The following is a 19,871-nucleotide window of genomic DNA, read 5'->3' as shown; positions in this document are numbered from 1 at the left end:
GCCTGGTGCTCTGATGTGGTTCCTGGGGATCAGGTCCTCCAGCTCTTTGGCCGGGTCTTGGATCAGCGCATTGATCAACTGGACCGCATACCTTGTAGACTCTGTGCCTCCTCTGCAATACCAGAGCACACGTCATTCAGAAAACTAGAAACTAATGGAGGAAACAGGACTGAAACATTCATTACAAACCTAGCTATCCTTCTCTGAGGCCAAAATGGTTTGAATTTCTGTTGAGTGTTTCTAAATATGATTTGTTGATTCTGTACAAAGCAGAACCAAAAAGCTTTTAGTGCTAATGTTTGAAGAGGGACCTTATTTGGGTAAATTGCAGAGTATTGCCAGTTGCAGTTTTTCAACCCAGTGCTGGTCTGTGCTGCTCTAGTTCTTCTGTCCAGACAGACAATCAATCTGCACCACACCCAAACATGTTTTTGTCATTCCAGCATTAACACTATTCACTGTATTCCAATTAAATTAAACACAGGGTCTCCATACTTCAATTTGCTGTATTGTGAGAGTGTAAATGAATAACATCATCTAAGATTGACATGTTTTAATAATCTGATCATTATTCTACAGCTGCAGTTGTATTCAGGGTCCAGCAGAGGGCATCATATTCACCTTATGGTGATCATTCTCTCCCCGTTCCCCGTTCTTGTCCTTCTGTTTGTCCACATCAATGTGAGCGCCTGTCACATCCTGGATGGCGGTGATGTTGCAGCCCCCTCGGCCCATGATCCGGGACACAACCGAGGCGGGCACAGAGAGCTTCTTTGATCTTTAAAAAAAAAATGAATTTGATGTTTAAACAGTATAACACACGTACACATATAATTGGACAGCTAAGATGTTCATGATGTATCTTGAAGCTAATGAAATTTCAGGGTGATTAACTGGACCACTGACCTTCGTACAACCTCCTTCCAACCTTCTTCTCTCTTCTGGCCCCTCTTGGGGCTCGTGAGGGCTGAGCTTACTGTTGGGTGAGGTGACTGGAAGAGCCATTGTTTTGAAGGGCGACGGCAGGGAGTTGGTGGTGGAGTCACTCATGTCAGGAACTCTGTGACAAAACGAACAGAGATTTACTGAAACTGTTCAACATGCGCTGACATTTCATCGGTAGAACTCCCACACACACGCACGAGACTCACTTTTGTGTTGGTTTCGAGATGGACACTGTGACCTTGTCCGCCTTGCTTTCGATCTGAGGCTGAGGACAATGTCTTTTCTCTGGGGCTGGTAAAAGGACCTGGGCTGCTCCTGAGGAGGGGGCTGAGGAGGATGAGGACGAGGACGAGGAGGACGAGGAGGCAGACGAGGTGAGGTCAGGGAGGTAGTTGAGCTCCTGACTCTTGCCTCCACTGCTGCTGCTCTCACTGCACAGTCGGTGCTATCCAAGGGATCTGAATCGCTGTTGCCACTTGGTACGCCTCCGCCCCCACCCCGTGGCTCACCGTGGATCTTGTTCTTGTCAGCCTTGTGCTGCGCTAACGCAACTATGGAAAAAGAAGCACAGTCGGAATAGGACTGAGCTTTTCCCTTCTTGCTTGCGTATAAACCAGGACCATGACATCTATAGCACATCATGAATCAGCAGAAGCACAGTGATGTTCATTCACAGACTTGGTGCTCACCTGTGGATCCTGTAAAATGATGGGTTCATTGGGTGAAGAGTCCTTGGTCTTGTTCTTCTTGTTCTTGCGGTTAGTGCTCGGGGTTGTCGCCACATTTGCTCGTTTCTTTCCAAAAGCTGTAGTGAACGTGGTTGAAGTGGCCGATATACCAATGGTGGTGGTGGTAGTTGCACTGGGAGGCTCAATAGGAACATCTGTTTCTGCAGGGCAATGGGTGAGTTGTGTGAGACAGGAATCAACGTGATTGGTACAGAGTCAGTCTTATCCCCTCTGTAGATGATTCATGGTGATACATCTGTGACCTTATTAGTGCTGTTATTAATAAGCATGGCCCCTTCAAAAAAGTCAGAATAAAAAATAGACGCATCTCTTGGTTTGGCCACAAACTTGCTGCACTTCAGCAAAAAGTGCAGCCTGGGACATGGCACAGCTCTCTAAATCTCCTGCTGATTTCCTCATTTTAGGCAAATTAGAAATAAAGCTACTCAACTTGTTCGTAAAGCTAAAGCCGGATACGTCCAAAATCCAATTTAACTTTCGCTAAAGGAGCAGGTATCTGAGTAAAAATATCTGGGATTATTGCTGGACAACACTCCTTCTCCTGGTCCCACCATATTCACAGTTGCAGGTCAAAACTCAATTCCAAAACTGGGTTTCTGTACATAATGTGCTCCTTTCACCTTCTCTACCAGACTCACCCTGGTCAAAATGACAATTCTTCCAATGTGATAATGGTGACACATTCTACCGATCTGCAGGCAGAAGCTTGACGTCCTTTATCATTCCTGCCATCCGTTTTGCAACAAATGCCCCCTTCGGAGCTCATCACTGCACATTATACTCATTGGTAAACTGGTCATCCCTACACATCAGTCATGATATTCACTGGTTCATGTTTTGTTGCCATTGAAAGTAAGAATTTGTTCTTAATGTTACCCTGGTTAAATAAAGGTTGAATAAACAAAGTCAATTATAATAATTGTAAGAAGAAGAAGAAGAAGAAGAAAAAAAGACAAATCTTTGGTCCTAGAGCCAAAGTCAAACAAATACCTTCAGCTGAATCCTCCTTCTGCTCCTGCATATCAGAGGACTCCTCCTTGGTTTTCTGCCCCTCTTCTTCCTCCTGTTTCCTCTTCTGCTCCTCTTTCTTCTTCTTGCGCTTCTCCTTACGCTTCTCTCTCTTGGCAGCCAGGGCCTGCTTCTTGCTCTCCTCCCGAGACTGTAAGCAGAACAAAGCAGCGCTCAGAGTGTGTGTGCCTTCTTCCAGGCACGTGATGATCATAGCACACTATGTCCCAGCCCCAGCTACTGGGACTGACGTTACCTTCTCCAGATCTAGTTCCTTCAGGAGAATGCTAGCGTTCTTGTTGGCCTCAGCCGCTTGCTGGTCTTTGGCTTTGACATGGTCTCCATGCATTGGTGGCACTTCTTCAACAGCTCCTAAACAGCGCCAACCAACAGTTGGAGTTATGGATCCTTCCAGTGATTTTGTCTGATACTTGAAAAATAAGTCATGCCCACCTTGTCCGCTATGGTGGCAATATATCTCATGCACTCAATATCTGATGGGAACTGGTTGACCTCCTTCACAGGTACTGCACCACTTTCACATGGCCCTGAAATATTAAAGGTTAATGATAGCAACCTGAGATGTCACCTGAAGGACATCTAACTGTACAGGAAACTAAAAAAAAAATCATACCTTGCGAAAAGCAGCCATGAGTGGGGTAATCTTGCGGTTGTCTGCAGCGTCAACATCAGCACTGGCGTGCACCAAGAGCTGGACCACGTCAAAATGTCCGCCATTTTGCCGCAAGCCAGAGAGGCGTGTTCCCTTTCTTGTTACGTACATCGATATGGGCTCCCCTGCAAACACAGGAGGTGGAGATGAGCTAACATTCTGAAAAACATTTGCAAGTGATTCAGTAAGAAGATGAAATCTGTTGAAAGAGTTTTTTCAAATCCTTCAAACTAGCCAGCAGTAGTTAAATTAAAAAAACTAACAAAGAAAAAAATACTGGAATCAGCAATAATCCATTAATGGAGGATCATCACAAATAGTTGTGTTTCTCTGCAGATAAACCAGAGCACTCACCTATTGATAAGCAGCTCACAAAACTTGTAGTGGCCCTTATCAGCAGCAATGGTGAGGGCAGTGTCTCGGGATAGGGAACAGGTGGAGCATTGACATCGGCGCCTTTATCCAGCAACACTCGACCCACTTCTGCGTAGCCTCCTGAGGCCGCCTCCATCAGTGGAGTGAGACCAGTCTGCATCAAGCAAGAAAGCAGTTAGCTACATTTTGTGGAGAGCTTCACTAGTGGATTTCTTTATATACAATTAATTTATGATATAATCAATATGAACTCTTTATTTACTCATTATTGTTTTTGCCACAGTGGCAGTGAGTGCAGTGAAGACAGCACATTCAACTCAATAAAAGTGAAATGTAATGATGCATTCATGAATGACAATGACCAACACTTGTGGTAATCATAAAAAGAGGATGAATAAACGTAAAACAAAATACGAAACAGCTTCATTTAGTCATATAATTATCTGAGATAAATGGAAGAGGAGGGGAAAGATGAGTTACTGGTGAATGTGACTGGTCACCTTAGCACGATGCTCTACGTTGGCCTTGCGATCTAGCAGCAGACTGACAACCTCAGCCCGCCCCTGGAAGCAGGCCAGAGTCAGAGCTGTGTTTCTGTTGGTCTCAATTTGGGCGTTGATGTCTGAGCCCATATCTAGCAACAGCTTCACTGCAGGCACATGACCATTCATTGCTGCCAACATCAGAGGAGAGATTCCCAGTTTGCTGCCAGTCCTAATACGCAAGTGAAAAAAAAAAGTCATGATGAACAGAACAAATAAGAAGCAGTTTCATGTACAATGAGAAATATACAGTAGAATAAATCTGGTAAGACGGACACATCTCAGCATTATCTTCACAGGTTTACATATGTGAGCGGCTAATCATAAAACTTCTTTGGGGTGCAGATAAAACACAAAAGGCACGTCTTACAAAAGCACAAAGTGTAAATTTGTTAGCTTTCAGGAACCAACAGATCATAGTCAGTCAGGGGAACGACGTCTCCAACAACTGAAATTTTGCGGACCCGACCAAATAAGCCAGAGTGTATAATAACAGAAGATAAGGTCAAAGATCAGATGAGATCTCACCTGGAGTTGATCTCAGCTCCAGCATTGAGGAGGATCTTAATGATGTTGACATAACCTCCAGATGCAGCAAGACTAAGAGGTGTATAGTCTGAAACATTACGGTGCTCCTTATTGGCTCCTCGCTGCAGCAACAACTCAACAACCTGGATAATATGAAGAAAACAGTTAACGCCAGGAAAAAATAAGGACCAAGTAAAATACAAGGTGAATGAGTGTCTTTTTTTTCAAGCTATTCTGATTGTTCTTCCTAAATTGAGGGGACGTCCATTGCATAAGACTGTTAGCTTTTTGACTTCTCCTGTCACATTCGTTATTAAGTGTTACCTCTTGGCGTCCACCAGAGCAAGCCAAGGAGAGAGGTGTGTCTTTGGTTCTCTCCGACTGAGCCTCAATGTCCCCACCTTTGTCAGGAGAACCTCCACAACTCCAACATGTCCGGCAGTAGCAGCCAGGATGAGAGGAGTGAAACCTTTGGACAACAGAGAGAATGAACGCTTACTGGTGAGACGTGGACATCTTTTAAATCAAAATCATCCAACAAGTACTAAATACCTTTGAAATGTCCTTTTCCTGTGCCTATTTCATTATTACACCACCTTTTTGTCCCGATGCTCAATGTTGGCTCCTCGTGCAATGAGGACAGACACAGCTCCTCGTGTCCTCCAGCACACGCCAGTGTCAGTGCTGTGTCATGATTGCTCTCCGTCTGTGGAGAAAAGTGTTCCAGACTTAGTAAACAGTCACCGGCAAGAACAATGACAAGTGCTGAAAATGGCAAAGTGTCCTTACATGTGCGTCGATGTCAACAGAGGGGTAGGGGGGAGGACAGAGGGGGGCGAGGCAATGTTTGCAGACGTCTGTGTGGGCGGTTGGGAAAGTGGGGTGGGCGAACGTGGTTGTGTTCAGCATGGGCACACGGCTGCTCACTGCTGCAATAGTAGAAAAACACAAATTCAGATTTACAACATTTACATCTTGTGTTGATTTCAAAGACATGAGATCAGCACTTACCAGCCATGATGTCATCCAGCGTGTCTGTGAGCGTCTGTGCAGTTAGCTACCATGAGCCCATCTGGAGCCTGCTGAGGTATCATTCCTGGGCCTAACCCAACCAACTGTTCACCCTGGCCCTGCTGTTGGCCCAGCATCTGCTGCCCCACAAGCACTCTCTGCAGCTCTGGGCTGGTACTCCCAGGGTAGTCTGCGGGGTTGTAGTCTGCAGCGGCTGGATGGGAACGAAGGGCAGCCTGAAGAGGCGGTGGTGGTGGCTGGGGGCTGGGCCGTGGGCGAAGGGGAAGAGGAGGTTGCTGAGGCGGCTGTGGCCCACCTCTGTAGAGAATTGTGTCGACTTGAGGAAGCTTGGTGTAGTCTTCCTCTTCTCCATTTGCCTCCTCCTCTAACCCCTCATCACATCATCATCCTCATCATCATCCTCCTCGTCCTCCTCCTCCTCGTCCTCCTCCTCCTCATCATCATCTTCTTCTTCCTCTTCCTACAAAAGACAGAGGACCCATATATCCACAGCTGACTATTAGTGAAAAAAGTTAAATCTAATATTAAAAAAAGTACAACATGAAATCATGGATGTTGTCACCTCTTCCCCGTCCTCTCCTGGCAGCTCCTCGTGTCCACCATCTTTGTTGGCGTCTTCATCTGTGTCAGAGCTGGTGTGTACTTGGGCACCTGTCGTGATAGGAAGGGGCCCCGGGGGAGATGTACTTCCAGGCCCCGGGCCTGGGCCCTGGCTCTGCCCAGCCTCCTGCTCCTCCTTCAAGCCCTTCGCCTCCATATACTCTTTGGTGAACTGTTGCTGTGTTTTTAGCTGCAGCTGGCGTTCAACCTTCTGCAGCTCCTTCAAGATTTTCTTCTTCTTCTGCACCTAAGTGGGCAACAGTGTGAGTTGCTGGGTTCTATCAAATTCAGTTAAAAAAGCTTAAAGGAGGGATGACACTGGATGTCCAGTGGATGGTGGTTTACCTGTTCCTCTCGGCTCTTCTTCAGCTCCTCAATCTTGTCTTTGGTGAGTGGCTCCCCCTGAATTAGCTCGAGTGACTGAAGCTGGGCTTTTTCAATGGCACTGATCCTCTGGCCCAGCTCGTTGAGCTTCCCCTCCGTCTCCTCCACAATGCACTCCAGAGGCTGGCACAAGTGGAAAGGTGGCAGAGGCTCTGCATCAGGCCCCCGGCCAACTGAGCTGGGGATGCCAGGCTGAAGAGCTGCCTGTCTCTGTTTGGACATGGCTGAATTGGAAAGAAGTGATTTAAGGATTTAGGGTGGATAAGCCTTCCATTGTCTCATCGAAGTCAGTAACTCGTTTCCAAACACTGATCTATATCACCAATTACCTTTACTTGAGACAGGTGGGGGTGTTACGATGTTTGATGGGGCTCGGTCAGGCTCTTGAGGGGGCACAACCATAGCGAGTGCTTGGAATGGGACACGTGGAACCTGTAATATGAAAAAAAAAAATTAGCTTTCATCACAATTTTTGCAAAAATAACAGAAGTTTGTTCATAGAACAACATAGGTTTATTTACCTGAGAGGCATCTGTGAGGGGGGGAGTGAGCTGGGAGAGATCAGGGGCTGGGACAGACAGGATATTGTTTGGGTAGTCCAGCAGATAGGACACCACATTAGTGTGGCCACCCTTAGCAGCTTCTATCAACATAGTGGAGCCATCCTACACACAGGAAATAAATGCAGTTAATCACAGATTATTATCTATGAATATCCATTCTAATGATCTATGCTCGGTCAGTACTACTGTGCATTACTTTAAGTCTGTGTGTTGGATCGGCCCCGTGCGCCAGCAGCAGCTCCACCACAGCCAGATGTCCTCCAGCACAGGCCAGAGAAACCACTGTGTGATCATTATTGGCTGTAGCTCTGTTCACATTTGCACCTAAGCACATGATAAAGGGGAGAAAAGACCATCAACAGGACTACTCATCAACATTAATGTGCAAAGAAGCATTGCTCTTATTTGTACTTTTTCCAAAACGGCAGCCATGTCCTATTAAGCAGGAAAAAATGCCTATCTGAAGTCAGAAACCTGTTTAATATTTAATGCTGTGAATCAATTAACGTCAAGCCTTGATCCTAACACATCATCTGACCAGTAAGGAAGCAACCTACCTTTGCTGATAAGGAACTGTACTGTGCAGAGATGGCCTGCTCTTGCTGCCTTCATTAAGGGTGTTCGCCCCCCTTCAGACTCGTGTTCCTGTAAAGATGTTAAGTAATGCTCAGATCATTGCACTGCTTGTGCTGTGATCAGAAAAAGAAATCGTAGGTGATACAAGTGACAACATACCAGATTGGCTCCAGCCTGTAGCAGCACATCGGCCACATCGGTGTGTCCATTCTCACATGCGTACGTCAGCGCTGTATCACCTGTAGCCGTGGTGGCATGAACATTTGCCCCTGAATGACAAAAATCAGATGTGGATTAATCACAGTATCTTAACGGAGATCCTTAGAATGCATGTGAGCATAGTCTTAGCATTTCTGCCTCTCCAAGTGGCCGCTTGCTTCTTCCTGCTCACCTGCAGCCAGCAGGTATTTGACCAACTCCAGATGACCTTCTTGTGCTGCCTCCATGAGAGGAGTGGAGCAGCCCAACTCATATCAGCCCCTGCCTTTATGAGGAAGTCGGCCACCTCCAAGAAGCCTCCACAGCATGCTAGAGTCAGCGCCGTCTCCTGGGTCTCCTCTGTCTGGGCGTTGATGTTAGCCCTGCACCACCAACCACCATTTCTCATTTATTCCATTAAAAAGAAATCACCTGGCAAATCATCCATCATATAATATGTTTGTGAACATATGTATTAACAAATGTAATATCACAGAGCATTTTTCTATTATTTCCTCTGAAATCAACAAGCCAAAAAATCTCAAAATAAGAAGAATGGCATTTCAGTGAAAATTGAAAGTTGGCAGATTTTTGACTGTAGCTTTCTCACCTTGAGCCAGCAGCAGTGCAACCATCTCTTCATGGCCTTCTCGGGCGGCCTCCATCAGGGGGGTGTAGCCCTCATCATTAACCTGGACACAAAGAGAAGCAACCGTGGAACTTAGTTTGTATTTTGACTGTGTATTCACATGCTCACATTTGTGTAAAAGAAAAACTAAAGCTTTGACATATGGCCTGTTATCCTTTTCTGTTGAGACAGGAACAATAAAGATGTGTGACTGACACAGCAAGATGGTGAGTAACAACACAATGCATTCAGAGCTGAACTCAGATCATCCCTGGCAGCTCTTATGCACATGACAAATGTGTGCTTATGTGTGACTAGAGGAGGTCACTGACGAGGTCACTTGGCTGGTGTTGACATTTATATTATTCTACCACATATAGTAAGAATACAAACAGCCCAGGGTGAAGAAGGGTCATTTACAGAATGATGCCGATGGAAAATATTGAACCAACGAGACAACAAGCTCAGGGAACTTATATTATGAAGGAACATGACAAATATTAGTTGTTTAAAACCAAATGACTGTGTGCAGCAGACTTGTTTCATTTGCACACTTGCAGATGCAAACACTTGGCTCAACCCAATAAAAGAATGCCAATGATTATATCTTAACATGTTTTTAAAAGAACAAAAGGGGGACAACGAAAAAAAGAACAAAAAAAGTAGTTCACCGGTAGTTATTGAACAGATGGCTTGTACGGAATTTATGAAGGCTTTACAAATGTTATACCTGGTGTCCATAAGAACCAGTGCAAAGCACGGGCTGTTTTTGAGTGGAAAAAAGTGATTGTAATTTTGATCATTAGTCACCAGCTGTGGAAAATATGCTTGGTTTACACACCTCCTCCAGGTTGGCTCCTCGTTCTATGAGCAAGGCTGCTAGCTCCACGTGTCCGCCACAGGCTGCGAGGGTAAGAGGCGATTCAAAGGAATCCGCTGGCATATTGACCTGGGCTCCGCTGTCCAACAGCAGCCGCGCCACCTCCACATGGCCATCCTGGGACAGCGAGACACACAAAGAATGCAGAGATAAGCACCTGGATACATGGATCCCTTTTCGTTTTCAAACATATAATGTCATAGGACATGGGCATCGCAAATCAACTTTACATTACAAAATGATCTGTTGAGTACATATGCATATATTTTACACACATCATATATATGTATATAGTATAGAATTGTTTTTCTGGCTACTTGGCCTTATTCACAAAATCACCATAATAGTAGTTGACAGGCTAACGTTAAAACCCAGTACTGGATGTTGTTTCTCAACCCACAATGATGCAAAGGCCCTTTCATCTACAATGTGGACATTTTAAAACTTCGATCTAGTGATTTGGGTCAGAGGCTCACCATGCAAGCCTCCATTAGCGCTGTATGCATCTCATCAGTCTTATGTTCCTGGTCTGCTCCTGCCTCCAGCAGAAACCGCACCATGTCCAAGTGACCTGTGAACATCAAACAACATCAAACAACATTTTTTAAAAAAAAAATGCTTACAGAAAATAAATCATCATCATACCAAATATCATTCGACAATAGTAGGCAGACTATCATACCTTTGTAGCAGGCGAGAGTAAGAGCGCTCTCTTTAAACTCATTGGAGTGTGTGTTGATGCCAGCCCCATACTCCAAGAGTACCCGGGCCACTTCTACGTGGCCAGCACTGGCCGCCTCCATCAGAGGTGTGTGTCCGTTCTCGTTGTGGTCTTCAATGTTAGCACCCTCTTTCAGTAGCACCTTCACCACATCCACGAAGCCACCAGCACATGCATATGTCAGAGCTGTGTTGCCTAGAGTGAAAATCAACAGACAAATTAAAATCTGACTGGGAAACATGGACAGAATATCAAATAAGCATATTAGCAGAGCAAGCATTTACCTGTGGAGGACTGTGCATTAACATCGGCGCCATGTACCAGAAGCAGTTTGACAATGTCCACATATCCTCCGCTGGCAGCAGCCATAAGTGGTGTTATGTCCCCTTTAATGCCCCTGTCTTCCACGTTAGCATGCATGGCCAACAACACCTGGATGAACAGTGAAGTAGAAAATGCTCTGAGTATAAAACACATGTACACAGGAGCACACAAGACTGCAACTGTGGCTAAATCAATAATTGACTTTTGCCTTATTTATGCTTCTGAGTCAAACCAACGGTGAATTTATAATCACAAGTGGGTCAAATCACAAACCTGTGCAAGTTCATAGTAGCCAGCTGAGCAGGCGAGGCATAGCAGGCTTTCCCCTTCCTCTGTGTGCTCATTGACACTCCTTCCCTCATCCAGCAATTTGCGTACGGCGTTGACATCCCCATCTGAGCACGCCTCTGCTAAACTACGGCTGAAAATAACCAGACTGCTACAATTACTGCCACTGTGACAGGTGAACACACATACGCCTTACAAAAACACAACTATGACAGGCAAACACACACATGCATACATACGGCATCTAACCAGAATTAATTTTATATGAGCTTATACATTCAGTTATTAAGAGTCTGTGTGCAAAATAAGTAGACATGTCTACGTTTCTCATTGGGGATGAGATACATACTTGTCGGCTTGGCCGGCGTTAAGTGTGTTTTCCGCTCGCATACGAGTCAGGGCTGCTGCAGCTTCATCCAGGGCGCAACTCACAGATGACGTCAGTCGTCGTAGCACCTCAGGGTCTGCAAAAGCTTTACCATCGGCAGTGGACAGTTTACCGATGCCTGCCGAACACCAAAAGGGCAGAGGTGCATAGGGCAAGGCATACCACAGGAGAGCAAAACCACACCAGACCAGATGAAGAAGCAAGTCCAGTCCAGCCAATCCAATCCAGGGTTAGTAGCAGCATACAAAGAGGAAGAAGAATCACACACAAAAAAACACACACACACAAGCATTTGTTAATTAGGCTCAACATTTTTTTTTCAATCATTTCAATACACCATCTAAAATTCTCAATCTCTTTGTTTGGCCAGTGACCAATGGTTAACAGTCTAGTAGACATCCACTGGGCAAATATGGGAGTGTCCTGGGAAGAACAGATCTGAAACAAATGTTAAAAAGAATAAAGCAAGATAATTCTGTAGACAAGAAACATGGGATTTGGGTTCAAGCAGTTAAAAGAAGAAGAGAAAAAGGACTTGTCCTGTGTGAATTATACAAGACTGAATGCAGTGAATGTGGGAGAAGAAGAAACCAGCGATAGTGGTCAGCAAAAGAAATAAGCACAGCTGGGAGGAAAACAAATGGCCATGTGAAAGAAGAATGTGTTTGGGTATATGTGCATTGGTCATGAAATAGATGAGAAGCCAAAGAAAGGAATGAGGAGGAAGGAAGGAGGGAGGGCCTAAACTGAAGGATCGCTTTGAGACCATTGGCAACAATCATTCACATTTCTCCATTTGTGTGCATGGGTTTACATTTTTATGTGGTACATGTGTAAAGATAAAGGAAAGATGAGACATGAGAGTGGAAAAAGTTGGTAGGATTTAAACTTCTGAAACCCAGCTATTAGCCAGGCAAAGGAGCATTAGTGTGTTAGCTAGTTTTTGTGGCGCTAGTGTTTTCACAATGGGGCCTGCAACTCCAACTCAACTTGTGCCTCTCAAACAGGGATTTCGCAATGGTCCCCAAGGCAGAGGAAACAGGGTCAAGAAAGTTGATCATTAATGGTTTACTGTACAGCATTTCCTTATCTCAGTAACAAACACAAAACAAACCTAAGCGACATCAGGGCTGAACGCACTGTAAAATACTACAAAGAAAACAAGTTGTACACAGAAACTGGGGGTGATGTTTTCTAACCTTTTTGGAAGGTGTATTTGTATAATTGTAAAACACTGTTGCAACAAACAACTGACCAGCTAAAAACTATTTACAGTAAACAAAGTGGATGAGTCAATACTGTGTCAAGTACAAATGGTTATTTCCAGCTGAGTCTCTGTGCTGGGTAGGCAGAGTTCCAACAACACACTGTGCAGACTAAACGCGGCAAATCATTTTATTTATATTATGATAAAAATTCAGCTTGATGTGAACAAGGAGATTAAAGCAATTCTTTCATTAGTACTTTCAAATGGGAGAAATTAAACTGCCGTCAAATGGATTCCTTTAACAACAGGTTCTTCAAAACAGTCGGCCTCAACACCATCTGTGACATTTGATAGTGAACTTCTGGCAAAGTTAGTTTCTGTTGGCTTAGTCTCTGATCACAAGTGCTAATTTTAATACCGATTACAAAGAGGAATCTTGCTGAAACCACATTTTTTCTAGAACAAGACAATGTCAGAAACCTCTGAGGCTTGTATGGAATTTCTACAGATTAGGGCACTGGAGACAGTTCTGCTCCTTGGTCTGCAGACAAATATGGACACTTATCAGGGGTTACCAGTTTGAATCTGATCTCCGTGCCCTCATATTGTTTTTCTGAATTTGAATCAAATGTTTATTTACCTACAAAAGGTTAATCATGTCTCTGTTGTATTGTTTATCATCTTGACGTAATAAGATAAATTTAAAGCACTTTCCCTGTGTGTCAATCCTGTTTGCTGAAGGTCTCTTTTACCATTGTATATAACGTTTGTCCTTCTGATCTACTGCCCAGGACAGCCTCTGCAAAGTGCTCTCCAACATTCATCAGGTGACTCAAAGATTTAACAGTTGCCAGTTGCCTCTTTGGTGTTTGTGAACACATTCTGACATAAAAACAAGAAGATGCTGGCTGGCTGGCTGTTTCATACATGCTTTGCTAATGAAAAAAGAATAGTCACAAACAGAGTTTAGTGACTCCATATCTTGGCAAATTGGAATTTAAGTAGTGTCATTTTTACTCACACACAACCTGCTGAAGACAAAGATTTGCCAGAATGTGACAAAATGTCTATGATTGATATGATTTTGATAGTAAAGAGTTGCTTACATGTTATTCCGAGGTCTTACAAATGTCCTGACCTGTCTTCTTTTATAGGCATGTTCATTGTCACCCCTATTACGACACTAACAACAACCATACATGATGTTGTGTTGGTTAATTAATAATTATTTTCTGTTAAACTAATATTTTTTCCTGACACTTTCAGACTGTTGGATCACATACATTCTATGCTATGAAGACCACAGCTTTGTTTTAATCGAGACGTGCACAAAATGGTATTGAAAACTTCAATTTTTTGTAAGTTGATGAACTTGCTGGTGAAATTCTATCCATTCTTGGAAAGCTGACTTTAATTTGTCTGTATATTTTTTCCCTTCATACATCAGACTTTTCCTTACGTATACGTGGATTTCCTGTATTAATTCTATTTGGCACTGATGTCCTGTCGTAAAACTATAAAACAGCCTATTCTGTAACTATCAGGGTTTTGGAAATGAATGATCCAAATTCTAATCCACTAATTGAATTCATTTGATACTTTTCACATCAACTGTTTCACAGTGCAGATTATCCAACTATTAACAGCAATTCAACGTATACCTCATTTGTCTGACATGATAATGCATGAATCCCTAATAGGATCCGTGTATTGTAACATGCAAAACTAACTGTGGAGTGATGACCCATTAGGGGATTACAACAAAACATCGAGTGTTGTCAGTAAACTTTTGTGCCCAAGGGGTTGAGCAGCCTGAACTTGAGTGGTAAGATAATGTAACACTGTCATGAAGAAACATTGGAAATGAAAGGACAATGAGCAGGTTAAATGTTGTTAGACATCAATATCATCTGCTGTACTGGGAGGTAAAAGAAGGTAAGTGTGTAGGCTGCAATACATTACAATATAACACTTCCTTACAGTCAACCTCATGATTTAGGGATGCTCTACATTAGATACTAGACAACCTCATCCAACCAATGAACAATCGTCAATCAGAACAGAAGCAGGTGTTGATGGAATAACTTTCACTTTGGTCTGATGGTGACTCAGGCTAATTTAAATGCATTAATATTACCATGGAGTAACCAAATTTTAAAAGCACAGACACACAAAGGAGGAAGACAGACAGTTACGTTTATGTGTTGCAGTACCCATGAACAGAACAGGAAGAACACATTTGTTGTGGGAAACCAAAAAATGGTGAAGAACACGAGACCAAGTCATTGCATAGTCTGTGCATTGCAGATCTGTGTCCTCAGTCAGGCTCGCTTAACATCCTTTTGACTGCACTTAACAGCAACCACGTTATGAGTCGGCTGCAGTTGGTGAGACATCACTGTGGCCTGCACGGAGGGCGGTTCCAGTGTGCTTTGGCCCCACTCCAGAGCAGGTCTAGCTTAAATCAGTAATGGAAATGCAAACCAGCACAGCATGGTTTGACTCTGGTCAAAAGTGCCAGTGGAAGAACGCTACAAGTCATTGTGTTACAAGGGGAGTTTGAGGAGGAGCCTGAAGCATCCATTACAATCTATTGAACTTTGTTTAATTTTACCTGTACACTTAATATATTAGTATATATGAAGTAATTCTTCATATATATGAAGTGATTCTTCAGATTCTTCAGTTGTACACACAAAATGTGTACATGAAAGGCGTTAAATTATTTTTGGTGGTTTTTATCTTAACTTGGTTTGGAAGTCAAAATATTGATTCAAATATTATGCAAATATATTATTATAATATTATAATATTATTTAAAACTCAAGAGTGAAACACAAATAACTGAACTATTTTATTACTGGTGTTGTACATGCTATTAATATGAATGTTTTAATAAGTCATAACTAAAGAGATAATGCAAATTGCTGCTCCACTTCCAGCTAGTCAAGCAGAGAGATGAACAGGATAAGCCGTTCAACCCAGGCTCTCTGCTTGCTGTGGAGGCTCAGGCATGTTGCGGGGTTAATCTGCCTGGTTATATTCATAAGCCCGAAGGAGGCCAGGACAACCAGCCCTAATGGACTCATCTACACAAGTCTTTCTTGCGCCTAGCTTATGCCTTCTAATAACAGTTTAAATGAATCACTTTCAAATTATGTGTACCGAAGATATTTGCATGATTTCAGCCAAGACCTCAGCTTCGGATTAGAAGAGAAAAATATTGGAAGTTCCAGTTTTAGTGCTCCTTGCTCTAACTATCGCGAGTGGGATGAATGGTGGTTCAGTGGGGTGCACTTCAACAACAAATCAACATCTAGCAGGTTTTGTAAAGCTGAATTACGTTCAGGCCAGTCATACCTGCAGCTTCCAACAGAGCTTCAAGACGAGCCTGTGTCTCCGGATCAACAGTCCTCAAATCCACGCCGTCTGTAGCACTGGACAAAAGCAACTCTGACGCTGTCTTCATGATGGGGTTATCCAGGTCCTCCTGATCCAAAATAAATGACTCCACCTAACAGAGAGGGTAAAAGAAGAAACCGTTAGCTTTCTGATCAAGTACATGGTCTTTGATAGAATCTAACAGTTTAAGTAAAGACTGCCATTAAACCCTATTACAGTATAACCATAATAAATTCAATTTGTACTGCAAACATTTGTATTATGTACTGAAAAATAGAAGTGGTCCTTTGAATACCAAATATGATGACAAATATACATCCTCTATAAAAAGACCAGGCAAGCCGCCCTTGTTTATTTACTGTCTTTCCACAGCAGGTCAGCAAAAAAAAGAGCACAGGGATATGAAAGTCACAGCATAGGAAGAACTACAGCCGGGAAATACAGCCCTTGAACACAAGAACAGATTCAGTTGCCGAAGTTCAGCACCACAATCTCATACTTGAGCCACAGCCCTGTTGACTCTGTATGTATGTGTTCCAAAGGTTTATTTTATTTCAAAAACTCTAAAGTAGGTCAAGATAGTCAATAAAGATTATACTGAAACAGCAATCAATGTTTTACTTATTTTTCAGTGTAGCTGTAATTTTTCTTTCTACAGCTCAAATACGTATTTGTGTCCAACAAAATTACAACCAGACTATGTTACTTCACATTTGCATCACAAAGCACCCATAACTTTCACATATTAACAAACTTCATAATATTCATAATAGGTTCTGTTCCAACAAAGAAATACAAAATACACAAACTGGTCAGTTCATCATGTGCATTTATGTGATATAACAGCCCATCTTTGACTTCTACTTTCAAAACTACTTTTTGACTAAAATTGTATTTTATGTTGTATTTTGCAGCAGATTTGGTGTGGCCTGCATTATATTGAGCCGTGTTTCTAACATTTGCATACATGAGAAGGGCAGAATGTTAAGAGACACATTTCAATGTAGAGCACTCCAATACACGCCACCTACTTTTGCCTTAAACACAAAGAAATGTTGTAATGTTCCTGACAGTGTCAGGACAAGTGACAAATTACACAAACTTATTTTCCAAACACTTCGCTCTCCTCAAATTAACTCAATTTTGCTGGATAGTGCTTTCAGTTTCTTTCGGTGTCTGTGTTTGACAAAATAATTGATAATTTAAAAACGACATGAATGATGAAACAAGCTTTTACAATATGTTATGCAGTTTGCTGTGTGCAAAACAACCAGTATCAAAAGATAATACAGTGAAAATCTTGCTATATAAATGTATAAAGTTGAGCAGACTTTTGATGCCCGAGACCAAATGTTAGTCACATTCAGCAATGTGGAGGAATTTGACCAGAGCATAGGAACATGGAGCACAAACAGGCGTGGGGAATATTGTTCTAGAACGCGATTATAATCAACAATGGACATCAGTCTTCACTATCATTCACTACAGTTCCCAGAGTGTTCGTATCCAGAGAGCTGGAAAGGCCTAGAATGGCATCTGCTTAATCCTAGGGCTCAGATTTTAGCTACTGCCCAGAGCAGTGAGTTCTCTATTGCAATAAAGCACCACAATAAAAATGCAGGCTTACATAGTCTGGGTAGGATACGAAAAATAGAGAGGGCAATTTATTCAAAATTGTATTCAATTACACAAACCTAGATACGACTGAATATTATCTTCGAAAACGAAACCACTTGTGGTCAGATGGAAATGAACAAGCTATATGGCCACTGGTGTCAGCTGTCATCCTTACATGACAAACAGTTATGGCTGCAGTTTGTTTCAGATTCCCCCTCTGGTCAACAGTAAGTGGTACAACACAATATCAACTCACTCCACACCTAGAATTCCTTGATGGCAGTGATCCTGACAGTAAATCCTGTATGATGCTACATCATTTTAGTTGGCCATTTCAACTAACTTACCACTAAAATAATCTGAAACTGAGATATATGAAAGATACATGATAGGTTTGTCCAAGTCAAATATTTAACATCCACCAGCGAAGTTCCAATCGCCTGTCTGCCAGTGTCATATGATATGGTAAACTCAATTATATGACAATAGTGTGTCTGACAAGAACAAAAGAAAGCAATGACCTTGTGCACGGTTTCTCACATTGTATTCGAAGAAGTTGATTTTAGTTAGCACGTAAAAAAGGGTTCTGTTTAAGCCATCATGTAGACTAACTCAATCGAAACTTAAATCAAACATGTATACAGTAGGTGTGAGAGGGGTGAGGAGTGTGATCACACCGGTCCCTGCGTAACACAGCCGGAACAAGGAAAGTTTAAATCCTCTCGACATGAACTCTTGACTGCTCAGAATTGTGTCAATGAATCATCTGAACACAGAGGTGACTGCTATCTGGTCGGTATTAGTAAATGGAGATTGAAACAACTAGCTTATTTACCAACAACAACAAAAATGCGTAGCTCACCATGATATGTTATGATCTAGGTGCACCGTAAAGTTCGCTGATGGACGGTCGGAGTTAATTTACATGATTTGAAAAAGTGACGTAATTGCACCATAACTACTAAACTGCACATAGTTGCTGTTAACTGGCAGAATGACTCCGTGGATTAACAGATCGTCCGTTTATTTATTTATCGGTACAAAAGCTGTTGAAGACCCTGCAAACTTGCGATGGGTATGGGGAAACGACAGTAACGAGCACTGAGGCCGTCGTCGCTTCCACCCGAACTAGGCCGTGGTTACAGCCTGAGCTGCATAAATAAAACATTTCAGCCGGTTAGCGTGAACAACTGTCTTTCTCTCACCAAACACTATCGATATCAAACACTTCGTAAGCACCCGATGTGATAAGGAGTGCTATTCGATGAAACTGTTGGCTCATTTTGTTTAATTTCAGCGGCCTGGAAGGGGGTGGTTGCCAGCTGTGAGCTAACGTTAATTCGTAAGCTAACAGCCAGCTCGCTCGAGAGGAATGTTGCCTAGCGCTCTAGTAGGGCTTAGCTAACTAGCTTAGCTTAGCTACCTCTGAAACCTCGTCTTCGTCGCTGCCGGATCCTGGACCCGAGGAGAGGACGGCCGCAGCCGCTAGTTTGAAATCCAGTCTTTCTGCAGCAGGCCCGCCTGGTTCGCCGTACAAACGTACTTTCTTTCCACCTACACCAATCCCAATGCCCCCTAGTCCGACTCCTCCTGGTGTCGCTCCTACCCCCATCCCTGCCACTGGGGAGCGAGGAGTCACCGAGTCAATCTCGTCCTCGAAGCCGTCCGTCAGCATTGCCGTCCCGGCTACTGCATCCTGCATACTTGTTTACACGATACGTGGGTAAACGAACTAGTTGCTGACTTAAATGTCCGTTCAGGGTCTTTCTTTAAGGATATTTGCGTTGTTTTACTTCAGGGAATCCAGAAACTCTCCCGAAGCGAGGGTTGAGGAGGTTCTCTTTCCCCCAGCCATTAACTTTCTAACAACCTAACCCGATACGGACTGTTTCTCAGAAAGACCGCCTCTGTTGGAAAATCTCATAATCCTATTGGTCTACTCAGAAAAATATCGGTTTTCAATTGGTCGAAACTGATGCTTGTCACGCAGAAGACCGCAACGTCATGTTAGGTTTACCAATATCACGAGGCTGTAGAACGAACGTCAAGACATGACATGGTAGGCCAACTTAACTGGTATTGTAGCTAGCCTTCCTAGTTCATGTAAACTCCAATTGGGAAATCACATAATCATGAAGAGTACAGTGCGAATTCACAAGGACTAGTGGGACATTTCTCTGTATTCTGTCCGTGTCAGTTCAAACGAAATGACGAATTTCGGTACTTAAATCAACTTCAGATTA

General features: G+C 43.1%; 1 protein-coding gene across 1 annotated transcript; it reads right to left on the bottom strand.

Moving 5' to 3' along the window:
* Window positions 1–3: 3 nt before the first annotated feature.
* On the bottom strand, window positions 4–19,330 carry LOC144738585 (ankyrin repeat and KH domain-containing protein 1-like; the record flags this gene model as incomplete). The annotated part of the gene is given in 47 exon segments (XM_078621586.1): window positions 4–112; window positions 622–653; window positions 655–778; window positions 907–962; window positions 964–1,060; window positions 1,152–1,381; window positions 1,384–1,496; window positions 1,631–1,834; window positions 2,685–2,853; window positions 2,959–3,038; window positions 3,041–3,074; window positions 3,156–3,226; window positions 3,229–3,250; window positions 3,337–3,441; window positions 3,443–3,500; window positions 3,730–3,802; window positions 3,805–3,904; window positions 4,251–4,464; window positions 4,821–4,963; window positions 5,145–5,230; window positions 5,233–5,314; window positions 5,417–5,469; window positions 5,472–5,526; window positions 5,610–5,638; window positions 5,641–5,710; window positions 5,712–5,749; window positions 5,832–5,872; window positions 5,874–6,193; window positions 6,232–6,308; window positions 6,453–6,699; window positions 6,798–7,060; window positions 7,166–7,268; window positions 7,358–7,501; window positions 7,596–7,723; window positions 7,957–8,044; window positions 8,135–8,244; window positions 8,367–8,447; window positions 8,450–8,557; window positions 8,784–8,865; window positions 9,643–9,798; window positions 10,158–10,252; window positions 10,364–10,597; window positions 10,687–10,834; window positions 11,000–11,162; window positions 11,364–11,520; window positions 15,970–16,123; window positions 19,052–19,330. Coding segments are annotated over 47 exon segments (5,625 nt in total), but the record flags the coding sequence as incomplete, so codon positions are not given.
* Between the last annotated feature and the right edge of the window lie 541 nt (window positions 19,331–19,871).

The sequence above is a fragment of the Lampetra planeri genome, unplaced genomic scaffold, assembly GCF_965212315.1.
Source record: "Lampetra planeri unplaced genomic scaffold, kcLamPlan1.2.h2 scaffold_1065, whole genome shotgun sequence".
NCBI classification, from domain to species: domain Eukaryota; kingdom Metazoa; phylum Chordata; class Hyperoartia; order Petromyzontiformes; family Petromyzontidae; genus Lampetra; species Lampetra planeri.
This window is presented reverse-complemented; position numbering and strand designations above follow the sequence as displayed.